Source organism: Neofelis nebulosa, chromosome 2, assembly GCF_028018385.1.
Source record: "Neofelis nebulosa isolate mNeoNeb1 chromosome 2, mNeoNeb1.pri, whole genome shotgun sequence".
NCBI classification, from domain to species: domain Eukaryota; kingdom Metazoa; phylum Chordata; class Mammalia; order Carnivora; family Felidae; genus Neofelis; species Neofelis nebulosa.
The window spans coordinates 186351878-186370973 of NC_080783.1; the positions used below are offsets into that span (position 1 = coordinate 186351878).

At 42.7% G+C, this 19096-nt stretch overlaps 1 protein-coding gene across 1 annotated transcript; it reads left to right on the top strand.

Annotated features, from left to right (window-relative positions):
- The first annotated feature begins 4604 nt into the window (after window positions 1-4604).
- PRDX1 (peroxiredoxin 1) lies at window positions 4605-18410 on the top strand. The gene is made up of 6 exons (XM_058717594.1): window positions 4605-4737; window positions 6749-6865; window positions 9451-9604; window positions 9988-10110; window positions 10870-11000; window positions 18058-18410. The coding sequence occupies exons 2-6, from the start codon at window positions 6760-6762 to the stop codon at window positions 18141-18143; spliced, it is 600 nt and encodes a 199-aa protein (XP_058573577.1). The 5' UTR covers window positions 4605-4737; window positions 6749-6759; the 3' UTR covers window positions 18144-18410.
- The last annotated feature ends 686 nt before the right edge of the window (window positions 18411-19096 follow it).

Here is a 19096-nt window from a genome sequence, read left to right on the forward strand (position 1 = left end):
TATTCAGGCTCTCCACCTCTTTTCCAAGGTCATGGCAATAGCTTCCTTATTTGTCTCCCTACCCCATATCTTCTTGGTCCCCTAAATCTGTTCTCTCTACAGCTGCCAGAATGATCAATAATGCAACCCAATGTGGTCACTCTCTTATTTAAAACTCTGAATTTCTTTCTATACTTCCACTTTAATTTTACCCATAAAATTAGAATCCTGGCTTATGAGATACATCATAACCAATCTCTGTGTTTTTTGTCTCTACATTCTAGTCTTTGGCATTTACATTCTGCTAATATTGAACTTTTTGTACTTCCCCATACACATTGTATTTTTTTCCCACTTCTTTTACTGTTTTCTCTGCTTGGAACTCGTTCTTCACTTTTTTCCTCCTTAACAAACTCTTTAGTGATCCTTCAACACCTGAATACATGGTGTCTTATTCATCTTTGCATGTCTAGCAAAGTATAGGCCTCCTGTAAATAGAAGAATAATAAATACATAACGAAACCTCTGTGCTGCTAATTCTCACATCTATATCTCCAGTGGTGAACTCTGGACAACTCTACTTGGATGTCTGAAGAGCATCTTAGTGTCGTTTACCTCAAACCAAACTGCTTACATTCTCCATTAAGAAAGGAGTCAACGAATCATTAAATTCTACTGAAAACATTATTACACTATATGTTAACTAACTTGGATTTAAATAAAAAATAATAAAATAAAATAAAATAAAATAAAATAAAATAAAATAAAGAAAGGAGTCAGTATAGTAATAGGGTGGACTCCAGAGTCACAAAGCCTGGCCAGACCACAGTAAGGCACAACTCCAGGGGGCACCATTTACATTATAGTCTATATAAATGTCACATTTGCATATTGTACATGATGGTTCTGCTGCCTAGGATCGCATCTGGCCCAACACTTCTTAGCTGTGACTTTGGACAATTTACTTAAATTCTTTAGGCATCAGGTATTTTGTCTGTAAAACAATACTCAATAAATGTCTTTATTTTTTAAAGTTTTATTTACTTTTTGAGAAGGAGAGAGCACAAGCAGGGGAGGGGCAGAGGGAGAGAGGAGGACAAAGGATCTGAAGAGGGCTCTGCGCTGACAGTCCCAGGCTGACAGCAGACAGCAGGGTGCCCGATATGGGGCTCAAACTCACAAACTGCAAGATCACTACCTGAGCTAAAGTTGGGTGCTCAATGGCCTGAGCCACCCAGGCGCCCTTGTTTGTTATTATTTTTAACCTCAAGCCTGCTTCTCCTCTAGTATCTCCTATGTCACAGGTAAATGACATTACTCCTTTGAAAATTTTTTTAATGTTGTATTTATTTCTGAGAGAGAGAGAGAGAGAGAGAGAGAGAGAGAGAGAGAGAACAAGGATGAGTGGGGGAGGGGCAGAGAGAGAGGGAGACACAGAATCTGAGGCAGGCTCCAGGCTCTGAGCTGTCAGCACAGAGCCTGACAAGGGGCTCGAACTCATGAATCATGGTCAGCTGCTTAACTGACTAAGCTACCCAGGCACCGCCCCATGACATTACTCCTTTGTCACCAAGATAAGAAACCAAGGAATCAGATTGAAGGATTGAACTTCCTCTTTCTTCTCACCCTAAATCCAATACAAGGCCTATAGAAATATTTTTTCTTTCCTTCATCCCATCTTGCTGCCGATGTCATATTACAGTTCTGAGACTTCTCTTGTGGATCTCTGCTTCTTGTCTCCCAGTCATTATTTTTCATATCACACAGCTGCTAGAGTTATCTTCCTAAAACATAGTTCAAATAAGTTAACTTCACATCTCAAAAATATTTAAAAAATTTTTTTTTAATGTTTATTTATTTTTGAGAGACAGAGCATGAGTGGGGGAGGGGCAGAGAGAGAGAGAGACAGAATCTGAAGCAGCCTCCAGGCCCTGAGCCGTCAGCACAGAGCCTGACATGGGGCTCCAACTCACAAGCCATGCCATCATGACCTGAGCCGAAGTCAGAGGCTCAACCGACTGAGCTACCCAGGCACCCTACATCTCAAAAATCTTTTTTTTTTTGTTTATTTATTTTTGAGACAGAGAGAGAGACAGAGCATGAACGGGGGAGGAGCAGAGAGAGAGGGAGACACAGAATTGGAAGCAGGCTCCAGGCTCTGAGCCATCAGCCCAGAGCCCAATGCGGGGCTCGGACTCACGGACCGTGAGATCGCGAGATCGTGACCTGAGCTGAAGTCGGATGCTTAACCGACTGAGCCACCCAGGCACCCTTCAAAAATCTTAAGTACATTCCAAAATTAAGCATTCCTCCTATGCCACTTACTCTGCTAGGTTCTGACACTACAAGATAAATAAAACCAGTAAAATCCTTCCCAGACCACTGTTAAATAAGGAAGGACAAAAGAATCATGTGTAAACTTAGAGCTAGAGGTATATATTAGGTACTGTAGAAGGATAAAGAAGAAAGACCCCTTGCTCCCATTTCCAAGTCTTTGCTGTTCTCAGGAAAGAGATTCCATAGTCACTTGCCTAGGCAAGTGTTCAACAGATTTTTTTCTCTTTTCAGAACTCTGTCCTGGTATTTCAGGTTCTTTTATTTTTATTTTTTTGTATATATACTTAAAGTTTATTTATTTATTTTAAAGAAAGAGACAGAGAGCACAAGCAGGGGAGGGGAACAGAGAGAGGGAGAGAAAGAATCCCAAGCAGGCTCCACACTGTCAGCACGCAGCCCCCTGTAGGGCTCGAACTCACAAACCATGAGATAATGACCTGAGCTGAAACCAAGAGTCAGACGCTTAACCAGCTGGGTCACCCAGGAGCACCTCAGTTTTTTATTTCCATGGGGATAGGCTGTTAAGATTTATTTGGGCCAGCATAACTCTTTTGGTTCTTGAATGACCCAAGTAAACCTAAGTGCCTAGCCCAGGGCTAGATACAATAAATGGTCATTTTTTATTCTGGCTGAAGTAGGACTGTGTGTTGTTGGTTTAACTGCCTATAGCAATAACCATCCACTACGTATTTTTTTAAGTCTTTATTTATTTTTGAGAGAGAGACAGAGTGCGAGCAGGGGAGGAACAGAGGAGACACAGAATCCCAAGCAGGCTCCAGGCTCCAAGCCGTCAGCACAGAGCTGGAGCTGGGCCCGAACTCACGAACCTTGAGATCATGGCCTGAGCCCAAGTTGGAGGCTTAATTGACTGAACCACCCAGGTGCCCCAATAACCATCCACTATTAAGCTCTGAACTTCTATGTCTCCCCTGCGCCTCTGGAAGGAAATGAATAATGGCTAAATAATTGTTCAGCCTCAGGCAGAGAAGGAAAAACAAAACAAAACAAAACAAAACCAATAAAAAATCACTACTGTTGCAATGTAGGATAAATGCCAAAACACTTTGAGATGCTCAACCAGCATGACTCAGCACATTTCCATTTCTTACTCTGCTATAACATCCAAGGGAGTTAATAGGATGGGGGAATGGAGATGGGGGCAGAAAGGGGACAAAATATATTTATTATACGCCTGATATTTTATAGCGGGTGCTCTGTTGTGTCTTGGGGATACAGAGATGGAAGTAACCCAAACCTTACTTTCCAGAAAGTCTATCAAGAAGCAGCAGTCATGTAAACGTGTAAAATAGCTTAGATACTTTGTATAGCTTTTCGCTATCAGGATATTGTTTGGGCACAAAGGAGGGAATGGTAAATTCTGCGGATGAGCAAAAACCAGAACAGCTTCAGAGAAATTCTGGGGATGAGCCACGGTGAGGAACAGTTTCAGAGGAAGTCATGCTTCAGCTGAGTCTTTAAAGATACTTTCTCTAGGCCAACTAGGAGGGAACGGATTCTTCATACTTGAACAAAAGCCTGAAGTCTTGAAACAGCGACACATTGTTGTGGGTATTACAATTAATCTAGGAGCAAGGAAGAATTATAGCAACAATAGCTAACATTCTAATGTATAATAAGAACTAGGAACTGCTAAGTAAGCTACGAAGATGATCTCAAAGAATTAATAATATTCCCATTTTATAGGTAAGAAAAGTAAGGCTCTTGCCTGAAGGCCACAGATAAAATGACAATGAGTTTTAACTGAGGAAACTGAATACAGAGCCCCAGTTTTTTAAACCACAAATCAGAGGAGTGAAACGATCAGATTTCAAAAAGATTCCCTCCAGCAGCTGTGGAAGAAGCGGATGGGAGAAGTAAAGCAGCAATCCTGTGATCAGAACAATTAAGGAAGTTGTCTACCGAGGATCAGCAATAGGGCAGAGGCTGGGGGGGATCGGGGTGGAATCTTTGAGAAACATTTGGATAGTTTTCAATGCTTCGTATGGATCAGACGTGATCCTCCGTGGACGGCAACAGGACCCTGGTCTCTGCCTTGAGCGCAAGACACGCAGGGGCCCCGCCCCCCCCCCCCCCCCTCACAGAGACCCAGATTAACCGAGGCATTATGGATTTGGAAACTGTAGCTCTCAGCTCTCCGACCCCAAAGGTCGGGGGCAAGGAGGGGTATTCGTACCTTCCGCGTCCTAGCCCGCCCACAAGGAGGAAAGTGCTGACTCATTCTGGCGGGGCGCTTTCGATCGGGGCGGGGCTCGGACCAGATCCCCCTCCTCTCTCCACCTCTTACACCCCCGGCCCGCTCTGACTCTCGCGAGAGCCCTATAGGCTATAAAAGCAGTGCCTCCCGCGTGCTTCACGCGTTTTCTTCCTGGCTGGCTTTTGGTGTTATCTGCACTAGACCTGGTAAGAGGCGCCCCTATACCCCTGTTGTCGCCTTTTCCTCGTCCATCCGGGGACCTACCCTACTCGGTTTGGGTTGTGACGGGGGAGGCGGCTTGGCGAGGTGTGGCGCGCTCGAGAGTGGTTAGGTGGTACGTACACCCTCCAGTGGGCCCTCCGTAGAGATGCGGTGACTTGTTTAAACCCCGAAGCTAATGTCGGCTCGAGTTTCCTCTTCCCCCGGCAACCCGAGCAGAGGGCGCTCATTGGCTTGGTATGGCGCCGGGGCGGACTCGTGGTAGTAGTGGGCTCTCCGACTAGCCTTCTGGGCGCGGCAGGTTCGGGAAGCTTCTAGAATGGACCTGGAAACTGACCTGAGGCTACCCGCCCGACGTGTGGTAGAGGCAAAGGCTTTTACCGGTCCTCAGCTGTGACTAGATGAGGAGTTTCGGATATGAAGATTCCCTTCCCTGTATCTATTTTTTTCATTTACGGAATAGGGTTTGTGGTGGTCCCAAATGCCTCTGTGAAGACTTCGCATTTTTTTTTTTTTCTGGTGCTTTCCGAAGTGTTGGGGTGATGATAGGAGTGGCAGGAGGGTACCTGAAGTAGAGTTTGGGGGTGTGGCGGAGTTTGGGGGCGGATCCTCGGAGGGTGCCCACAAAGGGCTTAAGGTCCAGCAGCCTTCCCCTCGCTAAGTTGGACTTTAGCGGACGTGGGGGCCGTCTGGAAAAGCAGGTTTGGACGTGAAGGGCCTTTATGTTGGTCACACCCTATATGTTTGGTCGCCAAGTTGGAGCGTGCCTTACTAGTTAAAAAAAATTTTTTTTTAATGTTTATTTTTGAGAGAGCGAGAGCAGGGGAAAGGCGGAGAGGGAGACACAGAATTTGAAACAGTCTCCAGGCTCTGAGCTGTCTGTCCGTACGGTGCCTAAAGCGAGGCCCGAACTCCGGATCGCCGAGATTATGACCTGATCCAAAGCAGGTCGGAAGCTTAACCGACTGAGCCACCCAGGCGCTGCTTTTTTGTTGTTAAAAGTGTGTGTTAAGCAGTAAAGTTTGCAGTGATTGGGGCACCTGGGTGGCTTGGTCGGTTGAGCGTCCAACTTCCGCTCAGGTCTTGATCTCCCCTTTAGTGGGTTAGAGCCCCGCATCAGGCTCTCTGCACTTCCCTCGCTGGTGCTCTCTCTCAAAAATAAATATTAAAAAAAAGTTTTCAGTGATCGATGCTCACAACGTTTTTGGTTGTGGTGCTATGCACCAAAAAACTTTGGGACTTGGAAAATTAGCTTGCTGCTTTCAAACTGATGGCGTACTGGGTTAGCTCTTAAATCCTTATCTTTGTTTCCACGTGGGTGAATCCAGTGCAGCATTGCTTTTTAGCAATAGACTCTCGTTGTCCTGGCCCCAGGTCAGAAACCCATTTTTGTAAGCACTTCAAGTGCTTAAAACACAACCCCTGAAGTTTTGGAATTTAGTAGATGCCAGAATAGTGGTCTTGCCTCTTAAAAAATTGGATTGCTTTAGGGTGTGTGCTCTTGTGGGCAAATGTACCTGGAGAAACGTCAAGTGTGCTTCCTGAATTATGAAGGCAGATGAAGGTGCAGTCCAGGGAAAGGGGTGGCAACATGATCACATCTAGGAATCAGACACTGACATTGTTCATTTGGGCTCAGGTTTGGGGCTGAACCTTCCTTTGTTTCTTTATGTATAATGAAAATACAGAAGGAAAGTGCCTTTGCACAATTCCTGTTTTAGAAAAAGTAATAGAGGTTACTTTAGTTTATAAAGAAATTGCTGTATTTAAGTGAAAATGATACTCAGACATGGAGTATCTGGTTTTGTTTCAAAAGATGGAAAGCTCAGTTTATGCTTCTTACTAATGTAAAAATTAATGTATATGTTCAGGGCCACTGGACAATTCTTTTATCATTCTACAGCTAAGTTTCTAAGTAGATGAAATGTGCTGGTTATCTAAAAAAAAAAAAAAAAGTAAGGCTTGTTTCTAATTCATTTCCTCTTTTTTCTTTTTCAGCTGATAGTAAGATGTCTTCAGGAAATGCCAAAATTGGGCATCCTGCCCCCAACTTCAAAGCCACGGCTGTTATGCCAGATGGCCAGTTCAAAGACATCAGCTTATCTGACTACAAAGGTGAGAGTAATTACTTTAGATTCATTAAAATTGAATTACTTTAGGGGCACCTGGGTGGCTCAGTTGGTTGAGCATCCGATTTCAGCTCAGGTCATGATCTCCTGGTTCGTGAGTTCGAGCCCTACGTCGGGCTCTGTGCTGACAACTCAGCCTGGAGCCTGCTTCAGATTCTGTGTCTCCCTCTCCGACCCTCCCCCGCTCATGCTCTCTTTCTCTTAAAAAAATAAACATTAAGATTTAACTATTTTACAGTTTAAGGTGGCTCATTAGGTTTCTGTATCTGTCATGTTTGATTGTAAAATGAATTTATATATTGTAGGTCACCATCTTTAGGGTAGGAGGCCGTTTACCTACATGTTGAAGTAGTGATTACCAACCATGTTCATGGGGGTAGACTTTTAGGTTCAGACTGCTATGGAAAAAGCCCATGCTTCATTATGTCTGGATGTATTAGTTCAGTTATCTTCTCAGTACTCAGTTGTATTGTCTTGGAGATCTTCTCAGTATTTCATTGAAAGCTCAAGTTTTTGGGGCTTAAGCTGCTTATTAAGTTTTTGAAATAATGTATGGCACAGCTGCTATAATAGGCAGAAGGCTTAGGTACATTCCCTTGACTGTTTTGCCCCAAGAGAAGAGTTGATGGTACAGTTGGAACAACTCTTCCTGTTACAGTTTCATGCAAACACTTGGCAAATTCTAATGAGGCTCTTCTTTTTTTTTTTTTTTCTTGTTAAACCTTAACAGTCCTAGAACAGCTGCGTTTTCTGGGATAATTGATACAAATTCCTTGAAATGCGAACCTGAAACTCCGGTTTTAAGTGTACCTTTCTTAGTAGTGTGGTAATTAGTTCCTAGACTCGGCTTTTGCATGAACATGTGACTAAGGTTTCCTAACACAGCACACTTGTTTGGAATGAGAAGCAAGTAAGAGGAGAGGGGCCCTATGGAGGGAAGCTCCTCTGGCAAACAGGATAAGTAGCACCATGGGGAGGTGACCCTGGCCCAAGGGTTTAGAAAGAGCTGCTCTCTGTCCTCCAGGGCTTGACCTGAGGTTTCAAAGTGCTTGTTAGGCAAAGCCCTGGAGAGGTTGTTTAGATGAGTGAGTTTCTACTGATTTTGGTTTTCAGAGTAAATGTCAAAAGGAGCACCTTACTTTGGTTTTCAGACATTGCTGCTACCTGGAAATGAGTGAATATTTGGAACTGTTTTAATAATTCAGCCCATTAGGTGTGGTGAAAGGCTGCTTGGCCAGTTGAAGATCTACTTCTATTGGTAATCTGAGTGACCTCAGTAAAATTTACACTAGAGATCCTGTTACCTTTCAGGACTTTTGAAACTTTTGCCTCAAAAAATTTTTCTTGTCCTGTTAGGCTTGTTGGATTTGTGCTGATTCAGGTGATCACTTAAACTTTACCTGTCCCGTTGATGTGGTTCATTGTGGAAGAAGCACAAAAGGCATTTTGTTTTGTTTTTCTTTATTGCTTTGTAGCATGGAATCCAGTAATTGAGCTTCTCCTGTGGGTTAATTGTAATCATTGGCATTAGGCTATCTAGTAGGTATTTGCATCCTTGGTTTTGCTTTTCTTCATTGGAGAACTTGGTGTTTGTGCTAACTTTTTTTTAATGTTTATTTTTGAGAGAGACCGTGTGTGAGCGGGGAGGGGTAGAGAGAGCGAGGGAGACACCAAATCTGAAATAGGCTCCAGGCTCCGAGCACAGAGTCGGACGTGGGGCTCAAACTTGGGAACGGGGAGATCATGACCTGAGCTGAAATCCAACTTCACCCACGGAGCCATTCAGGCCCCTCCTGTGCTAATTAAAAAAAAAAAAAAATTTTTTTAATGTTTATTTTTGAGACAGACTGAGCATGAAGGGGGAGGGTCGGAGAGAGAGGGAGACACAGAATCTGAGGCAGGCTCCAGGCTCTGAGTTGTCAGCACAGAGCACGATGCAGGGCTCAAACTCACAGACTGAGATCATGACCTGAGCCAAAGTCGGAAGCTCAATGGACTGAGCCACCCAAGTGCCCCCCTCCTGTGCTAATTTTAACTACCTAGAGATAAAGATCAAACTGAAGGGTGTTTATCTTATAATTGGCAGCTAGTGAGGAGACAGGAAAATAAAGCACAGAACTGAAAGGAACTTTTAATACAGGCTTTCCTGCCACAAGATGTTCTAAAAGTAGCTGTTAGGAGACATCTGTGTTGAGTGTTGTGTTTAGCAATTGTTTATAAAAAGGCTTTTTTTCCTCAGAGAAAAATGCGTTTAGGTTTTTATTTTTAAAAAAATATTTTATTTTGGAAGAGAGGGCACAAGTGAGGGGCAGAGAGAGGGAGAGAGAATCCCAGGAGGGGCAGAGAGAGAAAGAAGTAGAGCTTGAACCTGGGCCTAAGTCAGATGCTTAACGACTGAGTCACCTAGGTGGCCCAAGGTTTTATCTTAAATATCAGCACCCAACAGGGGGCTGAAACTCAAAGCTGGGAGATCACACACACCACCCACTGAGCCAGCCAGGTGCCCTTTGTAAAGCAAGGAAGTATGTTTCAAAGGCAAACTTGTGGCTTTTCCTCCCCCTCCCTCCCCAGGAAAATACGTTGTGTTCTTCTTTTACCCTCTTGATTTCACCTTTGTGTGCCCCACGGAGATCATTGCTTTCAGTGACAGAGCGGAAGAATTTAAGAAACTCAACTGCCAAGTGATTGGTGCTTCTGTGGATTCTCATTTCTGTCACCTGGCATGGTAAATCTCTTGGTCAACTTTTGCATATGAACTTTGAACTAAGCTGCAACTGGGACTGGATGCTTTGATAATAGACTTGCTCAAGTATTGCCTTCTGGCTTCTGATGGAAGGAGTGTGCAACGGCTGTGACTTCTTGTTGCTCTCATCTGGCAGCAAAGAAGAAGCAACCTGGATTGCAGCTGAGTATCCTGGTGACCTTAACTGTCTTCAGGCACTCACTTTACTGCTGGAAAAAGTTTGAAGTCTTTTGGGGATTAAATTAGATTACAGTTACTTCACATTACATTAGGAATGTTGAAAAAGGGAAGGAATAGAAACAGTTAATGCTTTTGCTACACCAGAGTTTAAATGAATGTGATTGTATGTGTGCCTTTTGCTGTAGGATCAACACACCCAAGAAACAAGGAGGACTGGGACCCATGAACATTCCCTTGGTATCAGACCCCAAGCGTACCATTGCTCAGGACTATGGAGTCTTAAAGGCTGATGAAGGCATCTCATTCAGGTATATACCTACCAGTGGGCTGTCATCAAAATTATCTGATTGACTTGAGGGCCTTTTTTATTTGGAGAAAGATAGGACCCTGATCTGTAGACTCGTGTGTGTGTGTGTGTGTGTGTGTGTTTTTCCCCTCCAGTTAATTTACTGAGAAATAATTGACCTACATTACTGAATAAGTTTATTTTTAACTTTTTAATTTTACTTATTTAAATTTTATTTTATTTTTTAAATTTATCTTGAGAGAGAAGAGAGCACATGAGTAAGGGGGATGCAGAGAAGGGGAGAGAGGATCCCAAGCATGCTCAGCGTGTAGAACCTGATGGAAGGGCTCAGTCTCCCGAACCATGACATGACCTGAGCCCAAATTTAGATTTTATTTTTTAAGTAATCTTTACTTCCAACGTGGGGCTCGAACTCACAACCCTGAGATCAAGAGTCATATGCTTTACCAATTAAGCCAGCCAGGCTCCCCCATCACTATATGTGTTTAAAGTGTACAGCATGGTGATCTAATCTCCTTCCTTCTTGCCTTTCCTTTCTCTCTCTCCCTCCCTCTTTCTCTCCTTCCTTATCTGTATGCCTAAGACCTGAAGGTTGAGAGTAGTACGATTTTCCAACTGAGCAGGGGTTGGCGGGGGATGCTTCTTCACTAGAGGCAAAGCCAGTGCAAGTCTGGGAGGCCAGCACGTTTTCATTTCCATTGCAAGCAGTTTCCAAACTGATAATTGCATCTCTCTCAAGCCTTCAATCTCTTCTTCCCAGGGGCCTCTTTATCATTGATGAGAAAGGTATCCTTCGACAGATCACAGTAAATGACCTTCCTGTCGGCCGTTCTGTGGATGAGACTCTGAGACTAGTTCAGGCCTTCCAGTTTACTGACAAGCATGGGGAAGGTAAGCCAATTCACCTAGTGACTTGACAATAGAATGGTGGTAGGATACGAAAGATGGCAGGAACATGGTCTACCAAATGAGAAAAATCTGTTTCTCCAAGAAATTGAAGTCTCTGCATTATACTGGGTTGTGGGGGTGAGATAATGGAAAAGCTTGGGGAAGAGAATAAAGGTTTTTTGTTCCAGCTCCACATTCCCAGCTTCTGCCCTGCTCATTTAGAATCACTGCTGAAGCCTTTAAGTTATTAAAGGAGTGTAGGAGGATTTCATAGGTGTATAAGAACAAAACAAAAGGCTTGAGAATTATATCTAGAGATAAAGCATGCCATTCTTGACAAGTGTTTATTGGGAGAGGAGCTTAATCCCTGTGGTCCGTATTTGTTTTATGATCCTTTTTAAACACAAATCTAAGACCAGTTTTGAATTTTGGAAAATATAAATAGGGCTAAGATAACTTGCCCAAGGACAATGGACAGATACAGCTAATACTTTTTTTTTTTATCTTCTTAAATACATTCTAAAAAATAAAAAACGTTTTATTGTACAGCGTTGTTGTTGTATTTATAAGAATTATGCTCTGCAAATAACCAAATTATGTAAATGTTTAAAACTTTTTTGAAGGAAGAGGGTGAGGGTTAGGGATAGAGGGTTTCAAATGAAATATCAAGGTTCTTCATTAGACATTTGAGGATCAAAGACTTTTTTGTTAAATTTTTTAATTTTAATTTTTTGTTTAGAATGCCTGTGAGTGAGGGAGGGGGCAGGGGGAGAGAGAATGTGAAGCAGACTCCATGCTTAACATGGAGTCTGACACAGGGCTCATTCCCATGACCCTTGGATCATGATCTGAACCAAAAAGAAAGAGTTGGGCACTCAACTGGCTGAGCTACCCAGGTACCCCAAAGATAATGTTTTACAAGGTTGTCCTTAGAGAATCTACACATCACTAAAGAGATTCAATTTAGAGTTTTTTTACCTAGCATTTTAGAGAGTGTAGACCTTTCTTTTCCTATTTATCCAGCATTAGTACTTTCCTTCTAATATTCTTTTTTTTTAATTTTTTTTTTTTTTTTAACGTTTATTTATTTTTGAGACAGAGAGAGAAACACAGCATGAACGGGGGAGGGGCAGAGAGAGGGAGACACAGAATCGGAAGCAGGCTCCAGGCTCTGAGCCATCAGCCCAGAGCCCGATGCGGGGCTCGAACTCGCGAACCGCGAGATCGTGACCTGAGCTGAAGTCAGACGCCCAACCGACTGAGCCACCCAGGCGCCCCTCCTTCTAATATTCTTACTGCAGTATGATAAAGTACTGAACTACTTGATCCCAGCTTTTGAGTTTGTAAGGGTGTAGCTGTTTTTTTTTTTTTTTTTTTTTTTTTTTTTTTTTTTTTTTTTAAGTTTAATTTTGAGGGAGGGAGAGCGAGAGATCCCAAGGAGGCTCTATACTGTCCGTGCAGAGCCTGATGCAGGGCTCAAAACCACAAACTGTGAGATGACCTGAGCCAAAGTTAAATGCTTAACCGACTGAACCACCCAGGTGCCCCAGATGTTTTTTAAGTTTTTGAGACCGTGCCAGAGCATGTGCACAAGCAGGGAAGGGGCAGAGAGAGAGAAACAGGGAGAGAGAATCCCAAAGAGGCTCCACGCAGTCAGCACAAAGCCTGAAGTGGGGTTTGATCTCACAGACCTTGAGATCATGACCTCAGTCGAAATCAAGAGTGGGAAACTTAACCAACTGAGCCACCCAGGTGCCCCAAGGCTGTAGCTTTTTTTACTTTTTCCCCCTCACTGGAGTATAGTTGTTGCTGGAATGAGACAACCTTATCTTAAGAGTTAGTTTAGTTTTTTAAGACTTAGCTCCTGAGGCTACAGGTGCTGGGTATGTGGGGAATGGAGATCTTGAAGCCTACACCTTTCCAAGCTTAACAATTGAGGATGAGAAGGACAAGATAGTTATTTTGTTTTTATTTTTTTTTAATGTTTATTTTTGAGGGAGACCGAGCACGAGCAGGGGAGGGACAGAGAGGGAGACACAGAATCCAAAGCAGGCTCCAGACTCAGCTGTCAGCACAGAGCCAGACATGGGGCTTGAACCCATGAACCGTGAGATCATGACCTGGGCCCAAGTAGACTACTTAAGCAAGTGAGCCACCCAGGTGCCCTAAGGACAGAATAGTTGTGATCAAGTGCTACTGATGTCAAATCAGGTGCACAAGTGTACTTCAATCAATTTGTCTTAAAACGTTCCATTTTCTTTCTCTAGATAATAAATAGTTCAGACTAGTTTTCTAAGGCCCATTTCACCTCTGATTTTGTGGTAAAGAACATGGAAGTTGATAAGAGTTGGAATTGATGATGTCTCTTAGGGGAACCGAAAAGTGATAGTTTGGCTAGAGGGGAACGCTAGTATGAATCCATGAGCGCTGATACCCAAAGGCCCCATTTGCGGAAGCTTGTGTGGATTGAAGGAGCTGACTGCTGCTGAGACTGCCTCCTGGTGGGGGATGAGATTCAGCACAAAGAAGTTGCTGAGGAGTGTTGTTAAAGCCCTTTATTGAACTTCCTAGCACCTTGCATATAGGTAAGACTTGAACCCAAGCTTTCATAACTGAAGATTGCTTCTTCAGAGTCTTGGTCTCTTCTTTCCATCTCACTAGAACAGGCATAGCTTGTTGTGTGTAGCCTTTATGATTTATATAATTGCCATTTGAGAGCGTATGAATACCAAACATGGTATGTGAGGTACTTAGCTTGTGTTATTTGACAGATAACTCTACATTTCTATTTTTTGATGTAATTGACATATAACGTCAGTTTTAGGTATACAGTGAAATTCAGTTTCATTTGTATTTATATATTCTATGTTCCTGTGTTTTCAAGTTTTTATTTAAATTCCAGTTAACATAATGTAACTGTTTCAGGTGTAAAACTTAGCGATTCATCACTTACAATACCAGTGCTCTACACAAGTGCCCTCCTTCATACCCATCACCCATTTAACCCATATCCTGCCTCCCCATTCCCTCCGGTAACCCTGTTTTTTTTTCTTAATTTTTTTTTTTTTAACGTTTATTTTTGAGACAGAGAGAGACAGCATGAATGGGGGAGGGTCAGAGAGAGGGAGACACAGAATCTGAAACAGGCTCCAGGCTCTGAGCTGTCAGCACAGAGCCCGACTCGGGGCTCGAACTCACGGACCACGAGATCGTGACCTGAGCTGAAGTCGGCCGCTTAACCGACTGAGCCACCCAGGTGCCCCTTCTTAATTTTTTAATGTTTATTTTTGAAGGAGAGAGAGACAGATGTGAGTGGAGGAGGGGGCAGAGAGGGAGGGAGACACAGAATCAGAAACAGGCTCCAGGCCCTGGAGCTGCCAGCACAGAGCCCAACACAGGGCTCAAACTCGAGTAATTGAGGTCATGACCTGAGCTGAAGTCAGGTGCTTAACCTACTGAGCCACCCAGGTGCCCCTCAGTTTGTTTTCTGTAGTTGAGAAACTACGTTGTTATTTTTGAGGACTCAAACGAATATTTTAAATACAGTATTTATTCATAGTAAATGTGGAAACCAAACCAAATTCACAGCTGGTTTTTTTTTTTTTTTTTTTCTTTAATTTAAATTTTTTTTTTTTTTTTCAACGTTTTTTATTTATTTTTGGGACAGAGAGAGAGACAGAGCATGAACGGGGAAGGGGCAGAGAGAGAGGGAGACACACAGAATTGGAAACAGGCTCCAGGCTCCGAGCCATCAGCCCAGAGCCTGACGCGGGGCTCGAACTCACAGACCGCGAGATCGTGACCTGGCTGAAGTCGGACGCTTAACCGACTGCGCCACCCAGGCGCCCCTTTTTTTTAATTTTTAAAATGCTAAAAAGTCCCTCTTGAGGGCTGTTTTGGAAGTTTCTTATACTGAGGTTACCATGACTATGTCACTTTCTCCTTGGAGAGTCATGCTATTTTGAAAGGTGGTTTATGTGGGGCTTAACCAGTTCTTCTGTACCCCATGTTCTGAGAAAACCAACACTGCTGGGTATGAGTGAAACATGCAAGTGTGGTTCTTTCTGTCTTGTCACTGATAACTGGTTATATTCTTTTTTTTTTTTTTTTTTTTTTTTTAACATATATTCTTAAGTGCCATGAACCTTTACTGCCCATGAGAATAAGTTGGCAAGGTTTTTCTGGTTCATTATTCCTATCTTTGTGTCATGATTTATAATTGGGCTTTTCTTTTAAAGGTTATAGGTTTTCTAAGACCAACTTTGTTGGTTCCCTGTTCACATCTACTGTCAAACTTTTGGCTGGCTCTCGCCTGGTCTCTGCTTATTTGCTGTTCTTTGTTCTCTAGCTTTTTTATGCTTTAGGGACCTGTGTTTTAACCCTTTGGTGCTAATAAAGCTAATAATTGTAACAATCAAGTGAAGATTCCAGGAAAGTAATGGATGGCAGCTGGGTCCATCTATACTTTGTTCCCAGACATCTGGTTGCAGAGTGACATCTAAGGCTATGATATCCTTGGACTGAAAGGGGGCTCCCCTTCTCTCACTTGAGCAAGAGAGATTTGCTGCTTCATTATTGGACTTGGTGACTATGTGTCTCCTAGAAGATGGAATAGCAAATGGAAGTGAAAAATCAGAGATTGGTTTCCTTGCTTCTCTCTCCTCAGGTTAGCCCAAGGAGCATTGCTGGCTCAGGATTATAGGAAAAGGTTAAAAGCTATGCTTTCTGCATAAATGTATGAAAGATTCAAATGCAGACCTTTGTTTACCATGGGGTAGAAGGCACTTACTTAGACAAATAGGGCCTGTTATGGGGGTCCTGCCCGCATGTATTTCAGGCTGTCCAGTTTGGCATTTAACACTGAGGAGGCAAACTGGTTGCTATCTTCAGATCCTCCAAGGGCTGTGAGAAGGAAGAAGCAGCTTAGTGTTAACTGTTGTTACACAGTCCTAGCTTTGTTTGTTTAGCTTATTTCTTGGTATGTAGACAAATCGTGATTTTTTTGTTTTTTTGTTTTTTTTTTTGTTTTTTTGTTAAGAGCCTGTAAACTGGGGAAGAGGGGCAGAGGGAGAGAGAATCTTAGGCTCCACCCTCAGCATGGAATCCAATGCAGAGCTCAATCCTACAACCCTGGGATCATGATCTGAGCCAAAATCAAGAGTCGGACACTGAACCAACTAAGCCACCCAGGCACCTCTAAAGTTTTTAGATTTTTAATGCAATACAGTGTGGCCTAATCTGTCATTAAGTGTATAATTCAGTGGCATTAATTGCATTCACAATTTTGTGTGACCTGGCTGAAGTCGGACGCTTAACCCACTGCGCCACCCAGGCGCCCCTCTTTTTTTTTTTTTTTTTTTTTTTTTAAATGCTATATAGCCTGGTGGGTGTGAAGAGGTGTCATTGTGCTTTTGATTTGCATGTCCCTAATGAATAGTGATATCGGGCATGTTTTCATGTGCTTATTGGCCATTTGCATATCTTTAGAGAAATGTCTACTCAAGTCCTTTGCCTGTTTTGAGCTAGGGTGTCTTTTGTTGAGTTGTGGGAGGTTTTTTTTTGTGTTTTTTTGTGGTTTTTTTTTTTTTTTTTTTTTTGGTAAAAGTTCTTTTTTAAGTTTGAGAGAGACAGCAAGTGGGGAAGGGACAGGGAGAGAAAGGAAGAGAGAGAATTGGCAAGTGGGACATGAATTTGACATGGGGCTCAAACTCACGAACCCTGTGAGAACCAAGAGTCAGATGCTTAACCGACAGTCACCCAGGCGAGTTCACTGGATGTCTTCAGTTCTGGGAGTTCTTTATACATTTTGGATATTAATCCCTCATCAGGTACATGATGGGTAAATATTCCCATTCTGTGTGTTAACTCTTAAAATGTCCTTTTTGGGGCACCTTTGTGGCTCAGTCAGTTAAGCATCCAACTCTTGATTTTGGCTCAGGTCATGATCTTATGATTTGGGAGTTCCAGCCCAACATCAGGCTCTGTGTTGACATTGTGGAGCCTGCTTGGGATTCTGTCTCCCTCTGTTCCTCCCTGCTCACTCTCTCTCTCAGAATAAATGAAAATAAACTTTAAAAAAAGCCTTTGTACAAAAGTTTATAATTTAGATCAAGTCAAATTTATCTGTTTATTGTTGCATGTGCTTTTATAATCCTATCTACAAATACATTTCCAAATCCAAGGTTGTGAAGTTCTGTTTTCTCCAGAGTTTATGATTTTAGCCCTTATATTTAGGTTGACCCATTATTGAGTTGATTTTTTTTTTTTTTTTTTTTTTTTTTTTTTTTAAATATGAGGTGTAAAATAGGGATCCACCTTCATTCTTTCTCATGTGGAAGTCCAGCTGGTCCCAGCACCATTTATTGAAGAGCAATTAAGATTTTTAAAAAGATACACATGAAGGGGTGCCTGGGTTGCTCAGTCGGTTAAGTGTCCGACTTTGGCTCAGGTCATGATCTCACAGTTTGTGAGTCCCGTGTTGGGCTATGTGCTGACAGTTCAGAGCCTGGAGCCTGCTTTGGATTCTGTCTTCTTTCTCTGCCCCTCCCCAACTTGTGCCCTGTTTCTCTGTGTCTCTCAAAAAATAAATAAATATAAAAAAATATATATACATGAAGCATACATAAAATAATTGAGGAAATACAAATACCAATTCATCCACTGTCTACTGTTAACAAATATTAATACATGTAGGGTTTTTTTTTTTTTTTTTTTTTGCTGTATGTGCATTACGCAGATTATTTGTAGACCAAAGCATACAATTGAACCTTGTAAGGTAGTTACTTAATTTCTTTAAATTTCAGGTGCTGCATGAATAAATTAGATACAATAGCATTAGGGCTGTGGTGAGGATTGAATTATGTTTGTAGTTATCCTTGCACTAAAAGACTTGAATTATCTCACACTATAGCATAAGTATTCTGGTTCCTGAGTGTTCAGCCTCTTAAGGTATCAGATTTGGTTTTGAGCCTTTTGTCTGATTGTCACCCATTTGTCCATGGGAGGAGGGTGGAACTCACTACTGAGCAGGTTATTAATTGATAGTACTCTTCTCTTGCAGTGTGCCCAGCTGGCTGGAAGCCTGGCAGTGATACCATCAAGCCTGATGTCCAGAAGAGCAAAGAATATTTCTCTAAGCAGAAGTGAGCACTGGGCCTTTTTAGGGCCCGGCTGCATTGGCTGGCCATGAAAACAAAATCTCTTTTGTACTATTGTCATGCTTAAGACACAAGACTTTAGATTCAGTGCAGATGTGGTATGGGATGGGACAGGCCTTTCCTGCAGGGGTTGGGGAGGCCAGCCTTTCTTCCTCTGGAGAGAATGGCCCATGCTGTGCTATGGGGCAAGTCAACTGATGTGTACAGTAGTGGGGCATCACTTTTGATCTTTGTTTCTATTAAACTTGAACTGAGACCTTGTTGAGTCTTCATTTCAGGGGGCACCAGCCCCTGAATTTAATGAAAATGTAATTTAATGAAAATCAATTACTCTTGATTTTAAGAGTAATTTACTCTCTGCTTTCCTTTTTTTAGGGTAAAATGAAGGTTGATAGCTGCCTCAGAATCAGAAAGTTACATTGGGGGAGGCGGGATATGCAAGTAGACACAGGAAAGGAACTGAACCCAGGTGTTAACATTTTCACTACATTTGGGGGAGAAGAGCAAGATCTGCAGTGTTGGTCAAAACACTGCAATTTGTCCTGTAGGTGAAGCATAAATTGCAGGTTGCAGATGGAGGCCCCAATGAGATTACTTGGACATTTATACTATTGGGAGGGCTGCATGAGAACTTGAAGCTTGGCCTCTTCTGCTAAATGTCCGGTACTGGCTCTGTAGAAGATCAGAATTAGAGGCTTTGAAACTAAAAGGGGGAGGGGGAGACAAACTGCCCTGTTGTTTGTAGGGGAAGGCTACATTCATCTCCTTGTTCTGAGGTGGGAGGGGTATAGGGGAGGTGAAAGTGGGTTTCTCCTGAGCCCTTGTGGGTAAGAAAGATTCAAAACAGTCTGGTGTATTATGTACCCTTCCAGACATAAGCTAGTCTAGTCTATCCTCCTCCTCCCAAGCAAGACCTAAGAGCAGTACAGAATTCCCAGGGCT